This window comes from Engraulis encrasicolus, chromosome 15 (assembly GCF_034702125.1).
Source record: "Engraulis encrasicolus isolate BLACKSEA-1 chromosome 15, IST_EnEncr_1.0, whole genome shotgun sequence".
Classification (NCBI taxonomy): Eukaryota; Metazoa; Chordata; class Actinopteri; order Clupeiformes; family Engraulidae; genus Engraulis; species Engraulis encrasicolus.
Genome location: NC_085871.1, coordinates 15,766,104 through 15,784,160, shown reverse-complemented (window position 1 = coordinate 15,784,160; position 18,057 = coordinate 15,766,104). Strand labels below are relative to the sequence as shown.

At 45.8% G+C, this 18,057-nt stretch overlaps 1 protein-coding gene across 3 annotated transcripts in view; it reads left to right on the top strand.

Moving 5' to 3' along the window:
* Positions 1 to 9,656, top strand: part of slc41a2b (solute carrier family 41 member 2b) — a 63,147-nt gene extending 53,491 nt beyond the window's left edge. For all 3 annotated transcript variants that reach the window (XM_063217129.1, XM_063217127.1, XM_063217128.1), the window contains exon 12: positions 7,382 to 9,656. In XM_063217129.1, coding sequence (XP_063073199.1) covers positions 7,382 to 7,567 — 186 coding nt within the window. In that variant the 3' untranslated portion in view covers positions 7,568 to 9,656. The remainder of the gene's footprint in view (positions 1 to 7,381) is intronic.
* Positions 9,657 to 18,057: the final 8,401 nt, after the last annotated feature.

The window sequence follows — 18,057 nt, the reverse complement described above, 5'->3', positions numbered from 1 at the left end:
GGAGTGCTGCCCTTGTCAGCACCCAGCTCTCCCCCACATCACACCAGGAGGACTTAAACCACACAGCCACAGAACAACACACACACACACACACACACACACACACACACACACACACACACACACACACACACACACACAAAACTATATAGCCAAAGATCTTTCTCAGACACACACACACACAGGCAATCCCTGCTTCAGTCAATTGGCTGGGAGAAATACGTGGCAGGTCTTGTACATTTCGGATCGCGGAGTACCAACCTTGGCCAATAAGCTCTCCCTTTAGATGACTCAGGATTATCCCGAAAAGGGTTTTTTTTTTTGTTTGTTTGTTTTTTATTCTGGCAGAGTTTTCCATAGTGTCTACTGTCTACTGTCAGCTGTTTTTTGTTTTTGTTTTTTTTTAAACATTGGCCCTGCTTTAACTGTGTGGCTACACGCACGCACGCACGCACGCACGCACATACACACACACACACACACACACACACACACACACACACACACACACGAGCACACCGTTGTGGTTGTCAAATGGTAGGGAGTGACGTTGTTTTGCCCTCAAAGTAAAGTTTGCCATCTGTTGTGAAGCCAGTGAGAGTCCCCCAAATCAGTCCTGTCCTTTTGCGCTCAGATGGGTTTAATGTTCCAAATCAGGCACACACACACGGACACAGGCAAATACTCAGTGACCTTCGTGCACTCACTCTCACACAGTCACGCTGACTGTCTCAATCTCGCTCTTTCTGGATACACGCACGCACACACATACGCACGCGCACACACACACACACACACACACACACACACACACACACACACACACACACACGCACACACTCAGTGGGGCCACTTGGCTGATTACTGTAGTTCTGGCTCACCTTGGCTGTGCGTGTGTGTGTGTGTGTGTGTGTGTGTGTGTGTGTGTGTGTGTGTGTGTGTGTGTGTGTGTGTGTGTGTGTGTGTGTGTGTGTGTGTGTGTGTGTGTGTGTGTGTGTGTGTGTGTGTGTGGTGCCGAGTGTGAGGCTGATAAATGATCCTTCAGCGCTTTTCATCACCAAATAAATGAGCCTCTCTCTCTGCCACACTGCTGCCATACACACAGCAGCACACTGGGCTGTGTATGTGTGTGCGTGTGTGTGTTTGCGGACTTAATGTAAGCTTGTATGTTTGTGTTTGTTTATTCCTGCTGTTTAGTGTGTGTGTGTGCGTGTGCGCGTGTGTGTGTACATGCGTGTGTATGTGCCTGCATGTGCATCGGTTTGATTTTGTGTGTGCGCGTACATCTCTGTGTATGCATGGTAACGTGTTTGAGAAATAGAGATAGTTGTGTGTGTTTGTGTGTATGTGTTTGTTCTTCTGTGATGTGTTTGAGATATGGAGGCAAAGACTGACGTGGGTGTGTTTGTGTTTGTGTTTTCCTGTAATATGTTAATGATATGGAGGCAGAGAGTTGTGTGTGTGTGTGTGCGTGTGTGTGTGTGTGTGTGTGTGTGTGTGTGTGTGTGTGTGTGTGTGTGTGTGTGTGTGTGTGTGTGTGTGTGTGTGTGTGTGTGTGTGTGTGTGTGTGTGTGTGTGTGTGTGTGTGTGTGCACTTGTGTGCACTTGTGTGCACTTGTGTGCACTTGTGTGCACTTGTGTGCACGTTTTCCTTTTGTGTGTGTGTGTGTGTGAGATGGATAGAGACAGAGAGTGACATTCGGGACACTTCTCATTACTCTGCGTGATATAGAGCCAGCGACATCATCTTTCAGCCTAAGTGGTCTGTGGGCGCAACCAATCCTCAGTGACTACACACCGCTGCCGCAGAGCCAAGCACCTATTCGGTATGCTTAACAGCAACGGTTCAGGACTCTGAGAAATGGCCCACGCATCAGTCATACACACCACTGATAGAAGTTTCCCATAGAGCAACACATTGACATACTGCTCATGTCCAAAAGTCCAAAGTGATCCTTCGACTGTTAAGGTACGAATAGACTAGGTGCAGAGGTAATCGACTTTGTATTGAGTCGCTAGCAACAGAAGAGACAAAAACTATTTGGGCAACTTGACCGACAGTTTGTAGTTGGACCTCAGCAAATATTATGCAAATGAGCTATGATGCCGTTTGACGACAGCCGCCACAGCCAATAGGAATTGCATTCTGCTTTTAACGGACATACTCTGTCGTAGGGCTGGGCAATATGACTATATATATCGTTATCGTGATATGAAGTAATCCATATCGTGATATAGTTTTTTTCCATATCGCCCAGCCCTACTCTGTCGCCACCTCATACAAGTGCATGCAAGTCGCGCATGCACACACGCACACATTCACACGCGCACACATTCACACACACGCAAGTCGCGCATGCACACACGCACACATTCACACACGCACACATTCACACACGCACACATTCACACACGCACACGCACACACACACACATGGCACCGCCAACAGCAGGAGATCAAACCAGCCCCTTTTGCTCGTGCTAACTCCTTTCATGTAAAGAAAGACTGTCTCTCATCTCACTTTCACTCCATCTCCCTCCATCTCTTCCTCTCCCTTCCTCTCCCCTCTATCCCTCTCTCTATTCCTCTCCTCCCCTTTTATCTGCCTCTCCTCTCATCTCCTCCTCCTGTCCCCCTCCATCTGTCCCCCTCTCCTCCTCTCCCCTCTACCCGTCTCTCTTCCTCTCCTCATTTTCTCTCTTGCTGTCCTCTCATCTCTGCCTTCTCCGCCTCCTCTCCTCTCCTTTCTCTCCTCTCCTCTCCTCTCCTCTCTTCCTCTGTTGCCCTCCCTCTCCTCTCGTCCTCTCTTGCCATCCTCTCCTCCTCATCCTCTGTTCACCTCTCTTCCTCCACTGGTGTCTGTGGTTTTCATCCCATGCTTTGCAAATGGGTCCGGGAGATCAGAGCCACTTCTTAATGCCAAGACCCTCTCTCATCCCTTTAACACCATCTCCCTCCAACTTTTATATTCTTTACTCTCCTTTCCTCACCGCTCTTCTCCCTCTTCTTTCTTCACTCGTCCTCTACTGTCCTGTCCTTTCCTCTCCTCTTCATTCCTCTCCTTCCCTCTCTTCCTCTCTCTTTCTCTTCTCCCCCTCTCTTCTCCTCAACCCTCTCCATCTCTCTTCCTCTCTCTCCTCCTCTGCGTACTCGCTTCCTGTCTTTGTGCCTGTGGTCTCCTCATCTATGCTCTCTTCTCCCCCTCTCTTCTCCTCTCCCCTCTCCATCTCTCCCACTCTGTCTCTCCTCCTCTGTGTCCTCTCTTCCTCTCTTTGTGTCTGTGGTCCGAGCGTGTGAAAGAGATCATAGGCAGCATTGATGGCATCAGATGAAGAGAGAACAGTGAGAGCAGTTAAAGGGTTAATGGGGGGCAAGAGACCGAAATGACTCCTCTTTTAGACACACACACACTCACACACTCACACACACACGCACACACGCGCACACGCACACGCACACGCACACACACACACCACACGCACACACACACACACACACACACAGAGACTGCAGCAGCCACAATGTCCCATACTGTGCAAGAGAACAGGCGAATTGCAATACTTGGATGTGTGCGTGTGTGCGTGCGCGCGTACATGCGTGTGCATTACATTTTTCTCCAGTTATTGTTTGCGTGTTTGGCAAATTGGCAAAGGCAATGGTCTTTGGCAAAGACCATTACGGAATTGCGCGTACAGTACAGTGCCAGTGGGAAAATGTTTTGTTTGGATTTCTTTTCCAAGATTAAAAACATTTGCCTTTTAGAGTAGTTTTGCTTCCCACTTGCCAGAAACAGCATTGCAATCGTGTAATTGTGTCTGTCTGCTGACCCTCAAGGGTGGTTTCTGCCAAGGTTAGTGAACAAATTCAGTCACCTTTTGATGTGCAGTCCTCCCGAGCGTTCATATGCTTTATAAGCAAAGACGAACGGTGAAGCGAAATGGAATACATTAAGCTTGGCGAATGGCAACATTCTCGAAAAGACCGTAATGGTCAGATTTTGGAGAAGTTGAATTGAACCATAATCTGAATCTGTATCATCTTTGTAACACTCATGATATATCGTGCGTATCGAACGTATATCTCAAAGGTATACGTTCACTGAGACAACAAGTCATGTTGAAAAGTGAACAGAAATACGGTCGAGGTGTCTTGGTAAGGCTCTTTTTAAAACAAAGAAGAAGGAACCACAAAGTGAAGTGCTGGCTCACATATGTAGATGCTGTTGAGGCTATTACGACCCTGAGCTCTCTCTCTCTCACACACATACACACACACACACACACACACACACACACACACACACACACACACACACACACACACACACACACACACACACACACACACAGGGTTGCAATCAGTCATGGCTCCCTGGTCACAGTGGGGCATCTGCTCAAAACAGGCGCTGTCCTGTACACACACACACACACACACACACACACACACACACACACACACACACACACACACACACACACACACACACACACACCCTTGGCAGCGTCTGCCATCTCCGCCCCCCCGAGTCTGACAAAGGACAGAAGACACTCCTGTTCCTCCTCCTCTTGCTCCCGCTGCTTTACACACGCACGCACACACACACACACACACACACACACACACACACACACACACACACACACACACACACACACACACACACACACACACACACACACACACACACACACACACACACACACACACACACACACACACACAGTGAAAAGCAGTGTGTGTCCAGCCTGTGTGCACTGCCACTGATGTTTTAGCCTCTTAGCTGCAGTGTGTGCGACGTGCATGCATGCTCATGTACGTTATCAGCAAAGAGTGCGTGTGTGTGTGTGTGTGTCTGTGTGTGTGTGTGTGTGTGTGTGTGTGTGTGTGTGTGTGTGTGTGTGTGTGTGTGTGTGTGTGTGTGTGTGTGTGTGTGTGTGTGTGTGTGTGTCTGTGTGTGTGTTTGCGTGCGTGCGTGCGTGCGTGCACTTGCAGGTTGTGTGTGTGTGTGTGTGCTTGCATGCGTGTGTGTGTGCATTTTGCAGGTAGGGTGTGTGTGTCTGTTTGCTCGTGTGTGCGTGTTTGCTTGCATGCGTGTGTGCACTTGCAGGTTGGGTGTGTGCGTGTGTGTTTGTCTGTGCGTGCGTGTGTGTGTGTTTGTATGACGGTGTGCACTTTTAGGGTGTGTGTGAGTGTGTGTGTCTGTGTGTGCGTGTTTGTATGACTGTGTGCACTTTTAGGGTGTGTGTGTGTGTGTGTGTGTCTGTGTGTGCGTGTTTGTATGACTGTGTGCACTTGCAGGTTGTGTGTGTGTGTGTGTCTGTGTCTGTGTCTGTGTCTGTGTCTGTGTCTGTGTCTGTGTGTGTGTGTGTGTGTGTGTGTGTGTGTGTGTGTGTGTCTGTGTCTGTGTGTCTGTGTGTCTGTGTGTGCGTGTTTGTATGACTGTGTGCACTTGCAGGTTGTGTGTGTGTCTGTGTGTGCGTGTTTGTATGACTGTGTGCACTTGCAGGTTGTGTGTGTGTCTGTGTGTGCGTGTTTGTATGACTGTGTGCACTTGCAGGTTGGGTGCGTGCGTGTGTGTGTGTATGTGTGTGCGTGTTTGTATGACTGTGTGCACTTGCAGGTTGGGTGCATCTCAAAGCATCGGCAGCAGCATCATCATTACACCTTTCCACTGCCCTCATTAATCTCCTCCCTTCCTCTCACTCTATCCCTCTATTCATTCATCTCTCTCTCTCTCTCTCCCTTTTCTGTCCTTTCCCATCCTACCCTTCCATCTTTTGCTCTCAACTCCGGTCACATTCTCTCCCCTCCTCCTCTCCACTCATCCCCCTTCTTCACTCTTCTTATCTCTCCTCTCCATCCCTCTTTTCTTCTCATCCCGTCTTTTCACCCTCTGCTATGTTCTTTCTTTTTCTCCTCTCCTTTCCTGTCCTCTCCTCTCATCTCTTCTCATCCCCGCTCTTCCTCCTCTCATTTAATATCCTCTCCAACATTCTCCTCTCCTTCATTCTTCTCTCACCTCCACTACTCCATTCTCCTGTCCTCTCCACTCCTACATTCTCCCCTCCTCTTCTCTCCTCTCCTCTCCTACATTCTCCCCTCCTCTTCTCTCCTCCTCTCTCCTACATTCTCTATCCTCTCCTCTCCTACACTCTCTATCCTCTCATCTCCTACATTCTCTCTCCTCTCCTCTCATCTCCTTCATTCTCTATTCTCCTCTCCTCTCCTTCATTCCTCTCCTCTTCTTCAATCTCTATCCTCTCCTCTCCTACATTCTCTATCCTCTCCTCTCCTACATTCTCTATCCTCTCCTCTCCTTCTCTATCCTCCTCTCCTCTCCTTCAATCTCTATCCTCTCCTCTCCTTCATTCTCTATCCCCCTCTCCTCTCCTCTTAGGGGATGATTGGGTGCTGCTTTGTAGATCATAGGGGAGGGTGGTGTGGGGTTGAAAATGACTTCACCGATGTACCGTTTGATGGATTATATGGTACTATAATAAAACCATTTTAATTTTAATTCAACCCCCCTCTCAACTCCCCTGCCCTGCCCTGCCCCGCCCCTTGTCTGATTTTAATGTTTTCTTTACTGTTTAATGGGATCAGGTGAGGGCGGCATAGGGGGCATTAGGGTTACGTAGGGAATGCTGAAACAATTTGTCCCCTCTCGTTTTAAGGTTGCAATGCAATGGTTGCATGAAGGGATTTTAAATGAGAAATGCACAGTATCTCTCCTCTCTCAGATGTTCCTCTCCTCTCCTCTGCTCACATTCTCCTCTCCTCCCCTCTCTTCTCCTCCCCTCTCCTCTCTTCTCCTCCCCTCTCCTCTCTTCTCCCCCCGCCCTCTCTTCTCCTCCCCTCTCCTCTCTTCTCCTCTCTTCTGCTCTCTCCTCTCCTCTTACATTCTCCTCTCCTCTCCTCTTCTCTCCTCTGCTCTCTCCTCTCCTCTGCTCTCTCCTCTCCTCTGCTCTCACATTCTCTTCTCCTCCCCTCCCTCTCCTCTCTTCTCCTCTCCTCTCCTCTCCTGTCCTCTCCTCTCTTCTCCTCTCCTCTCCTCTTCTCTCCTCTGCTCTCTCCTCTCCTCTCCTCTCCTCTCCTCTCCTCTCCTCCCCTCTTACATTCTCCTCTCCTCTCATTTTATGTTTCTCCTTTTCTCCTCATGTCTTTTGTGGAATGTACCACGCAGCTTTAACTTATGACAATACAGTAGGCTGTGTTTTCCCCCATGTTATCATTCTCCGGCCCATTCCTGTCATTTCTATACTATACTCCCATCACGAAAAGCCCATAAAAATAAAAAACAATGACCATCCATATTAATGAATAAATATCTCTCCTCTCCTCTCCTCTCCTCTCCTCTCCTCTCCTCTCTCCCGTCTGCAGGTGTTCCTGCTGCTGTGCATCTCGGACTGGATGGTGCACTCCATGTGGCGTAGCGGTAAGGACCCGGACAGCTTCTCCATCCCCTACCTGACGGCCCTGGGGGACCTGCTGGGCACCGCCCTCCTGGCCCTCAGCTTCCACTTCCTCTTCCTCATTGGGGACCAGGACAGCGACGTCGGAGACTAGAGCAATGCCTCTCCTAGCTCTCTCTCTCTCTCTCTCTCTCTCTCTCTCTCTCTCTCTCTCTCTCTCTCTCTCTCTCTCTCTCTCTCTCTCTCTCTCTCTCTCTCTCTCTCTCTCTCTCTCCCTCCCTCCTTCCTGGGCCCTCTATTCCCCTTCCTCGTCTGAGACCAGGACATGGACATGGGAGGCTGAGGACAACTCTCCTCTCTTGTCTCTCACCTCCTCCTTGTTTCTGGGAGACGGAGTGACTGAAGACTACATGAGGGCCATTTTTTTCTTTTTTATATATATATCTTTCTTTCTCTTTTTTTCTCACTCTCTGACTCGTTGGGGACCAGACCAGCAACATGGGGGAGACTGGGGGAACGACGAGAACGCGTCCCCCATTTTTATGCATCTCTTGTTTCCATGCCTTTTTTGTTCTTGCTATCTATTTTACTTCTATTCCCACTTTCTCTGGCTCATCAGACACCAGGACTGTGATGTGGGTGACTGAAACCAATCGACTGTTTGTTTGTTTTTCTCCGTGTCTCTCTGAGAGGTGAGCTGTGGAGACCGATTGTGTTTTGGCTTTGGTCTCTACTCCATCTTTCTCTCACTTATTTCTCCACCTTCTTCTTCCTGTCTTTTTTTCATCGCTCACTTCTCTTTCCCTCTTTTTTATACCTCAATATTTTTTTTCCCCGTCATTGGAGAAGACCAGTGATGTGAGGAGGCAACATATGTGCCTGAACCAATGAACCGCGACTACCCGCAAAGACTCAACCAATACCTGAGCTTCTGGAATGTGTTTGCTTTTGTTTTTTTTTGTTTTTTTGTTTTTTTTTTCTTTGTCTCTCTGTCTTCTCTTTCCTGGGGAAGCCAGAATGAGAGATTGGACAGACACTTTGTCCAATGAGATTACAGAGAACCTACAGTACCATTGGGTGACATCCATACACTCCAATTGAATTCAACTGTAACACTTTATAATAAGCGATGCATAAAAAGCATTATGAAGACTTAAATAATTAACGAATGATGAACAAAACATTAGCAAATGTTTTTTTTATTATTTACTAGGTTTTGTTAATGCTTTTTCAAATATCTACAAATATGTTGAAAGTTTTACCAACCTTTTAACAGAATATTTTTTATTCATTCACAAAAAAAATGGAAAATGTTTGATTTAAAAAAAAACCTATAAAATATGAACACAACATTTCCCTCTCATTTACAAAAAAAATAATGTTCTGTCCATTAGTTAATTATTGAATAAGTTTTCATATTGTTTTTTATGCATTCTTTATTATAAAGTGTTACCGACTTAAACCGGAAATGCTATTACTGGACGAGTAACATGTACGTGTGTGTTTGTGTGTTTTTGATATAGGAACTGACTCTCTTTTTTTATGCACAGTGATTTTTTTACATATGGCTGTCTGCAGTACTTCATCTCTGATGAGGATGAGAGAAAAGACTCTGTGTAATATGTGCCCCCTGTTTCCCCATAGAATTGCCAGACAAACTCTTTGTTTGAACAGCCTGCCCAAATGAGTGTAATGCAATGTGCTTCATGGAATTCGAAATCAACAAACACACTCACACTTGTACGGACATGCTTCGCGCACACAGGCACCATTTCAAACCTTTATCATCATGTCTCAGATTGCATATTGCACAAGGACACACTCACACACACACACACACACACACACACACACACACACATGAATGCAGAGGCACATGCACCTGCAAAGCTTCTGCAGGCATTTCTGATGATGTTGCAGCTATCTTAAGAAGTTTTATTAGTCTGCAAAACTCTCACTCACACACACACACACACACACACACACACACACACACACACACACACACACACACACACACACACACACACACACACACACACACACACACACACACACACACACACACACACAATCCCTGAGTCCTTCCCCTGGCAACTGCAATATGTACCCTTGGGGTTATGAAGTAGCCTCCAAATTTTTCCCATAGCTAAGCATAGTGTAGCTGCATAATGACCCCTCACTTACCGTACACATACACGCACGCACGCACACGCGCGCGCACACACACACACTCACACACACTCACACACACACACACACACACACACACACACACACACACACACACACACAGTATAAACACACAGATTGATCAGCACACACACACACACACACACACACACACACACACACACACACACACACACACACACACACACACACACACACACAGTCTTGCACAAGAAACACACAGATAGTTCCGCACAGATAAACACACACACACACACTCGCTCTCTCACACACACACACACACACACACACAGTCTTGCACAAGAAACACACAGATAGTTCCGCACAGATAAACACACACACACAACTCTCTCTCTCACACACACACACACACACACACACACACACACACACACACACACACACACACTCAGAAAGATGTACACATGTGTACACACAGATTTGCACAGTCAAGTAGACACACAAACACAGATGCACACACACACACACACACCCGGTCACACACACAAACCCACACACTCTGTTCCACCCTGGCTGCAAGCTAATTTAGCAGTAGGGTAGCATCTGTCAGTGCCGCTATGCTGTGCATGTGTCCATGGCGAGAAGAAGATGGGTATGAAGAGGAGGAGGAGAAAATGAGAGGGAGGGAGGTAGGGGTATATTGGTTGTGATTCACTACCGATGGACTCAGTCTTAGTCTTTGTGTGTGTGTGTGTGTGTGTGTGTGTGTGTGTGTGTGCGTGTGTGTGTGCGTGTGCGTGCGTGCGTGCGTGCGTGCGTGCGTGCGTGCGTGCGTGCGTGCGTGCGTGCGTGTCTGTGTCTGACCAGTCCTCTCACTCTGTCATTAACAAACACAGTGTCTCACAGTCGGCTACAGTTGCCAAACACTAATTTCTGTCTTGGTGTTGTGTTTTTTTGTTTTTTATTTTCCACCTTTTATTTTTATCCTTCTAAACACGGGGTCACAAAAGGTTACATTTTAATATGGTACAGTGTGGTGCTCCAGCACTTTTTTTATTTGTGTTTCGTTTGTCTGTTTGATGTCCTTTTTATTTTAGTGTGTGTGTGCGTGTGTGTGTGTTGTGTATTTTAATATGCTGTACCCTCAAGATGTTTTCTGTTGTCCAAGACAGTGGCGGCGATGTCATGGCTGCCAGCCAATTCTGCTTCTTTATTCTTCTGTTGCTGCTCTTGTTGTTTTTCTACTCACAGAGACGGTTTAATAAAAAACTATAACTCCCGCCGGTGTGTGCGTGTCTGCCCTGCTGTGTCCACTGGATGCCATATTACATTTATCAACCCCCGCCCCCCACACACACACACACACACACACACTCACACACACACACACACACACACACACACACACACACACACACACACACTCACACAGAGTAACTCACACACCGTCATAAGGCTTTTCACTCTTGTCTTTTTCTATCTAGGCCTACCTCTTAACATCTTTCATGTAGGCCTACCCCCCCCCCATCTCTCTCTCCCCCCTCTGTCATTTTCTTTTTGTCTGTCTCCCTGTCCACTTCCCTTCCACTTCACTAGTTTGAGCATCGTATTTTTTTATATTTCAAGACACTGTGTTGACAAAATTTCACACTGACCTGACTGCTCTCGTGTCTGTCGTTTTTCTGCCATATTGCTCCTCCTCTGGTTCCTCTGTGATGTGAGTGATAAAGAGGAAATTCATGGGCAAGCAGTTGGGGCAGGGGCAGAGCCAATGAATTCAGAGTTGTGACAACCGGGGGACAGGAAGTCAGTTTGGTGACATGATTCACATAGATTCAAATAATTCTAGAGAATTCTAATTTGCAAGAGACTAACACAGAACCGCTACATAACAAGCAAAGATGGCGTAAAAATGTATTAAAATTAATTACATTTTACATTAACTGCACTTTCTGTGTTCGACACGTACTTCCTGCAACTATTTTGGAACTATGTCGATGGCAATTGGGAGGGAAAGTAATCTCATCGCCCCCTGCTGGCAACGTTCCAAGCCCCTGCAACAAATGAATGGGTTTTTTCTTTGAAAAATTACATCTCGGCCCTGACGACGAAGTAGAAGTAGTGGCAGTCATATAATATGCATGTTGGCCCGTTTTATCGAATCAGGTGGTAGATTGTTTTTCACTGATCTAAACTGATTTTAATATTTTTTAAAAAGCTAGTACAGAACTACACTGACTGGCATGTGTGACGTGTTTACTCCATGTAATTAGCATAGCCAAATTAGCATAGCCAAACATGAGCCAGAGAGGTGGTTACTCGTCACCACAGAAGCCATCATATCTACTAGAGAAGTTAAAACCAAACCAAAATAATCGCGTGTATATATGTGTAATAAGAAGACAATATGGAACTCACAGGATTACAAGAATGTGAAGATATGCGAAGAACTTGCGTTCATTCGCGTTCATTTGTTTCTCTGTGTTGTCAACGAGGCGCGAAGCACAGCATGCTGGGAGCTGTAGTCCGTTTCCGACCAGATTGGCACAATTTCTATTTTTCTTAAAAGGGCAAAAAATGACTTAGGATTTTCACAGGTAGTAGTTCATCCTATTGTGTACGCTGAAAAATGGTGTTATAGTTCCTAGTCATATCTTTGTGGGATTTTTTTAAAAACTCGTCTATGGGAGTTTCAATAGGATCGCCCTGGTGTTTGGAACGTAACCGCTAGGATCGCTGTTTTCCACTTTCCCTCCCAATATGTGTGTTAAAGGCTCCATGAGCTGCCATCTATGTTTCAAAATGGAATATTGAGGTCAATGCTGCCCTACAAAGCAAAAAGGCAGTAACTGTGATGTGGAAAATTACTTACTATGACTTTAATGACATATATATCAAAGTTTAAATTTAAATAAAATGATTCATCTGCACAAAAGGTGGTAATATAAAGCAACAAAACTGCTGATTGTCAAAAATCTCCCAAAAACTACTTAGACTGGATTGCAGTGTCATTTTACTCAGTTTGGAGTTCTGTGCAGTTACTGCCTTTTTGCTTTGTAGGGCAGAATGGGATTAGCCTCTTTCTTACTTCCATGTGATCAGGTTTTCAGTACATGAGAATAAATCTGTCTTTTGGTCACTATTTACAGCTTCTGATAAACGGTACACGCTGTTATCCATCTTGAGATGATTAACAAGCAATGTGATTGGTACAGTATATGAAGCAGAAATTTGTGATATTTTGAAATTATGATACTGTTCTGGTAGCCTGGGAAATCCCATGCTGCTTTGCACAATCGTTCCAATCTGAAAGACAGCATGCAATCTGTACCCAGAGAACAGACAAGATTGGTGCCTCCAATCAGAGATCGGGGAGGTGTGGAAAGGCGACTGCAGTTTGTTTGAATAGATACAACTGACACGATTGGCTATGGCTATGTATGCCAAATTATACACATTTGTAATGCCCAATAAACAGCCGTCGTCAATCTTAAATCACACACCCTCTACGGGATAAACAGGGAGGTCTCCAGACCTTGATTAGGTCTCGTGATAACCAGGCGACTGTTTCAGCCCACTTGAAACCAAATGCTGAAATGAGTTTGACCCCCCTGGGTTGGCGAGTTTGTCAAGAATGGAATCGGATACAACCAGAGAGAGTAGAGAGAGAGAGGTTCCATTGGCCCATTGTTTCCGGGTTCTATTATTGCAAGGGGGAGGGGGGGAAATCCCCCTTTAGGCAGACCTAGGCAGACCTAAGGACTGTTCTATTTAATGCTAGGAGCATTATGACACGCCCCTATAGGCAGACTGGAACCTGGTCATGTTAGGTGCCCATAGCAACCTATTACATTGGCATATCTCTATATACTTAAAGAATCTCTGGTACCATGCCTGGGCACTTGCTCACGTGGCGCACTTGTTGGGATGCCCCCTGTCATAGATGAGGCATAAATGCACTTTAATTGTGTGCTGTGCTGTGTCACAATGACAATGGGATTGTGTTTGTATGTGCACACGTGCGCTCACGCAAAAGTTTTTCCCACTTTAATCTTTGATGCGTGTGTCTACCTGGGACAGATCAGAATTCAGAGCTTGTCAAGATTTAAGAAAAAGGACAGAAATAACAAGGAGAAAAAATCTTCTTTGATGTATTTTTTTTACAGTTTTAGTGTGTGTTTTATAAATAATGGATGTTGGACAGCATGGTGCAATAACATTTATTATTTACTATATGATTTTCTTTTATGTGTGAATGTGCAGTATATCCATGCAGTATGGAAGATGCAACACGTACTCACAGAATTCCAATGAAATTAGAAATTAACAACATCCCTTGGGACACAAAGTCTGTTTCACTACTTTAGCTGACAACTTGAAAAAACTTCCGCACACTGACCATTTTGTTGTTTTGCTTTAATGAACGACGTTCCGGTACAAGACCTTCATCAGGCAATCTCCATGACCCATGGGCCATCTCCGACGCACCTGCCAGCTGAGGTGTGCAAAAAAAGTTTCACTACTTTAGCTGAAATTCTGTGATTGGGGTCACGGAAGTGCTTCCCGTGATTGACTCTTTGGGATTGTTGTGGTGTGGCCACAACTTATTGTAGCAATGGTGGGGGTGCGTTTTGCTCGGTGCCTAATTCCAAGAACTGTATGGCGAAAAGGAAGAAAGGAGTCGCGCACAAGAGTTGAATGCAAAATCAAAAACTGTATTAAACAAAGCCGAATAAAGTAAATTAAACCAACAGACAAGGGACAACCGTTTCGGGTCTAGCCCATCATCAGTGTTCCCAGTTTGAAATGTGTCATCAGTAGTATACAGTATACAATAGTATACAAGTAATACAATACAACTTATTGTATACAGTAGGCCTATTGCTAGCTAGCCTGGTTCACACCAGACGGTGTGTGTGTAGCTTCGGCACCACCTAGCGGAGAAGAGCTACACACTCTACCGTCTGGTAAACTGCATAGAGCACGCTCCGTCTCCAGCCAGAAAATAGACGGAGCATTTATTGCTTCAATATCAACGGTAGCTCGCATTGAGGAGTCACAGGACAGATTATAGACTAAATTGACTCTTTAGAAATTAATAGGAAGGTTTTTGAAGGAATGTGTTGGTGATGAGGCCGCGCAGAAGCAATAAATACTCTATTTTCTGGCTGGAGACGGACCGTGCTCTATGGATGTGTGCCAGACGGTAGTGTGTGTAGCTCTGCTCCGCCAGGGGGCGCCGAAGCTACACACTCCCCGTCTGGTGTGAACCAGGCTAATAGAGTTCTTCAGTAACGCGGAAGCATGTAGTAGATTGTAGTCTTTCATGTTAGCATTTAAGGACTTCCTGGTTCGTATCGGCTTCCGGCCTCCATTGGGAATGAATAGGGGCCAGTTTCAAATAAGCTCCGAGTGCAAGCACGCGCTTAGCGAACCCCCACAAATTGTCGAGGGTGTTAAAAATAGGCTGTAGGTATGACATGGTTGATCATTTTGTGTCAAACTTTGACATAAATACGATGTTGCGTCCATATGCTAAACCCGGAAACTTTTGGCGACTACAGAAGCGGCGCCGGCATGTACGTGCGGAGGGTTGTACCCATGGCAACCAAAGGAAAGTATGTAGTTCGGAAGTTTTAATGATCAGAAAGGGGTTAGCAATATTGAATTAAAATCGTCATGATTTAACATGTGAATACACCAACATGATGATACGATCCGTTCCACTAATGAGAAAGGGATGCGGGGACACGCTAATGTTCGTTGTTGGCGTGCAACTTACATTTTTGCCAAACCTGAATCTCTATGGCGTTTTGCAATGTAAAAAATCGCCATGGAACCGGAAGTCCAAACGCCGCATACAAGTTGACGTCAACGCCGAAGAGCTCTATTGCTAGCATCCTTTTGTTCTGTTCAAGAATTTGGTATAGAGTGGCAAAAAACATTTCTTATACTGACAGTTAACGGTTAGAGTTTGTTTTGGTCTTGGCACAGCTTAAATTGCTGCAGCAATCTTTCATTTTTGTTAAAGAATTTGGTATCAACTGGAAAAAGCCTTTCACCACCATAAGATTGGTCACTTTTCTAGTGATAGACTGAACAAAGTGCTGTGGGAACATACAGGTAGGCTACTGGGAAGCACTTCTGTGACCCCATCACAGCATTTTGGTAAAATCTGCGAAATTGCCACACCGTATTCATTTCACAGAACTCTGTAAGATCAGGCTGGTGAGTTATTGGTGCCTTTGGCCAGATCAGGGTTTGCACCATATTGCAACATCAGATTGACATGCCCCCAAATTACCCGTGGACACCCAGGAATGTACACACACAAAGACACAGACACAGACACAGACACAGACACACACACACACACACACACACACACACACACACACACACACACACACACACACACACACACACACACACACACACACACACATTCATACATAGATAGAAAGAGTGAGCCCGCTGTCTTTACCATCAGGATTCATTGAGATTCACAGACCTTCATACACTCATCAATCTAGACTACTTACTCACATACCCATCACTGTCTGTTTTTCTCTTCACACATCTCTCTCTCTCTCTCTCTCTCTCTCTCTCTCTCTCTCTCTCTCTCTCTCTCTCTCTCTCTCTCTCTCTCTCTCTCTCTCTCTCTTTCTCTCTCTCTCTCTCTCTCTCTCTCTTTCTTTCTTTCTCACGGGACGCGCACACACACTCTCTCATCATCTTTCATGCGCTGCAGTGCATGCTCTCATCTCTCGGGCGTTCTTCTTACACACTACCTGGTTTTCACTTCCTCCTCCCACATCACCCTCACTTCTCACTCTCCTCTTCCACTCTTCTTCTCCACTCCTCTCTCCAGTGACCACCTCACATCCTCTCATCTCTTCTTTCTTTCCCGCCTTCCCTTATTCTACTCGGGAGGTGTTTTACAAAGACACCATTTCTCTTCACGTTTTCTCACTCATTGTCCCCCTTTCTTTGTCCACTCTTTTTTTTTCATTCCTCACCTCTCATCCTATCTTTCTTTCTTCCATCCTTTTTCCGAGGCGGTCCATCAACCCTCCTTCCCAATTCAACTGTTTTGTCTCAACAGTTTCAATTTCAACTGTTTTTCCCCTTCCTCTCTTTTCCACTATTCTTTCCCCTCGTCCTCTTGTATTGTTTCTTCCTTCCTTATTCCATTTTGGAAGTGCTCTAGGAACCCTCCTTTTCTCACTCTCTCATTTTTCTTCCTCCTTTCTTTTCCACTCTTCTCTCCTCTCGTCCTCTCATATGTTCTGTCTTTCTTTACCTCTCTCTCCATCCGCTCCCCACTCCTCATCTATCATGTCTTCTTTTTTCCTGAAGTCCCTCCACCTCCTCGCTGAAGTGTGGGATATTATTACTGCTAAAATGGTAAATCATTTCATGCCAGTGTCTTCCGCTTTGAGGTGCGACACCTTTGCAAGTGAAAGCCGAAAGCGTGAAAGCGAAAGCCCAACTGGGAAACTCCAACTCCCATTGTCATTGTGACACAGCACACACGTGTTCACTGCACATTGCACACAATTAAATTGCATCTATGCCTCACCCATGCAAGGGGGCATCCCCCAATGGCGCCCCAAGGGAGCAGTGTGGCAGGATGGTACCATGCTCAGGGTACCTCAGTCATGGAGGAGGATAGGGGAGAGCACTGGTTAGTTACTCCCCCCACCAACGGACCGGCAACCTTTGGGCTACAAGTCTGACGCCCAAACCACTTATCCATGACTGCCCTGCCACTTACCCATGACTGCCCCCTAAGGAAAGTCATGCTTCTCAACGCCACCTCAGCACTTTTGTCACGTGACCATGTTCTCACAGTTTTCCCGCTGAGTCTGCGAAATTCTGTCGCTAAACGTGGAAATGCTCTGCTGTGTCTGCGTACCAAAACCACACCTTAATCTAGAGTAGAGTAGAGTAGAGTAACTTTATTGATCCCCAGGGGGAAATTCAGGTATCCAGTAGCTTACATAAATACACAAATACACAAAAGCCCACATGGACATTTCAAGACAAAAATAAACACAGGAATAGTCATCAGGGTGGGGAAAATAAAATAAAATAATAGAGATAATAAATGTAGAAAAGGTAATTGTGCAAAAAGACATTCTGTGAGTTGGGATAGACCAATGCAGAAAAACATACTCTGTCAGTTAAGGTAGACAGCAAGTGTTGATGGATACATCTATGATATAGTATAGTATGTAGAAGTAGGCAGTGTACAGAGTATGATAGGGGTTAAAAATACTTACAATGTCACAGTAAAGTACAGGTAAGTGTATTAGCCAAACACACACACACACACACACACACACACACACACACACACACACACACACACACACACACACACACACACACACACACACACACACACACACACACACACACACACACACACACACACACACACACACACACACACACACAAAGAGGTTCCCCAGTAACTGGGCCAGC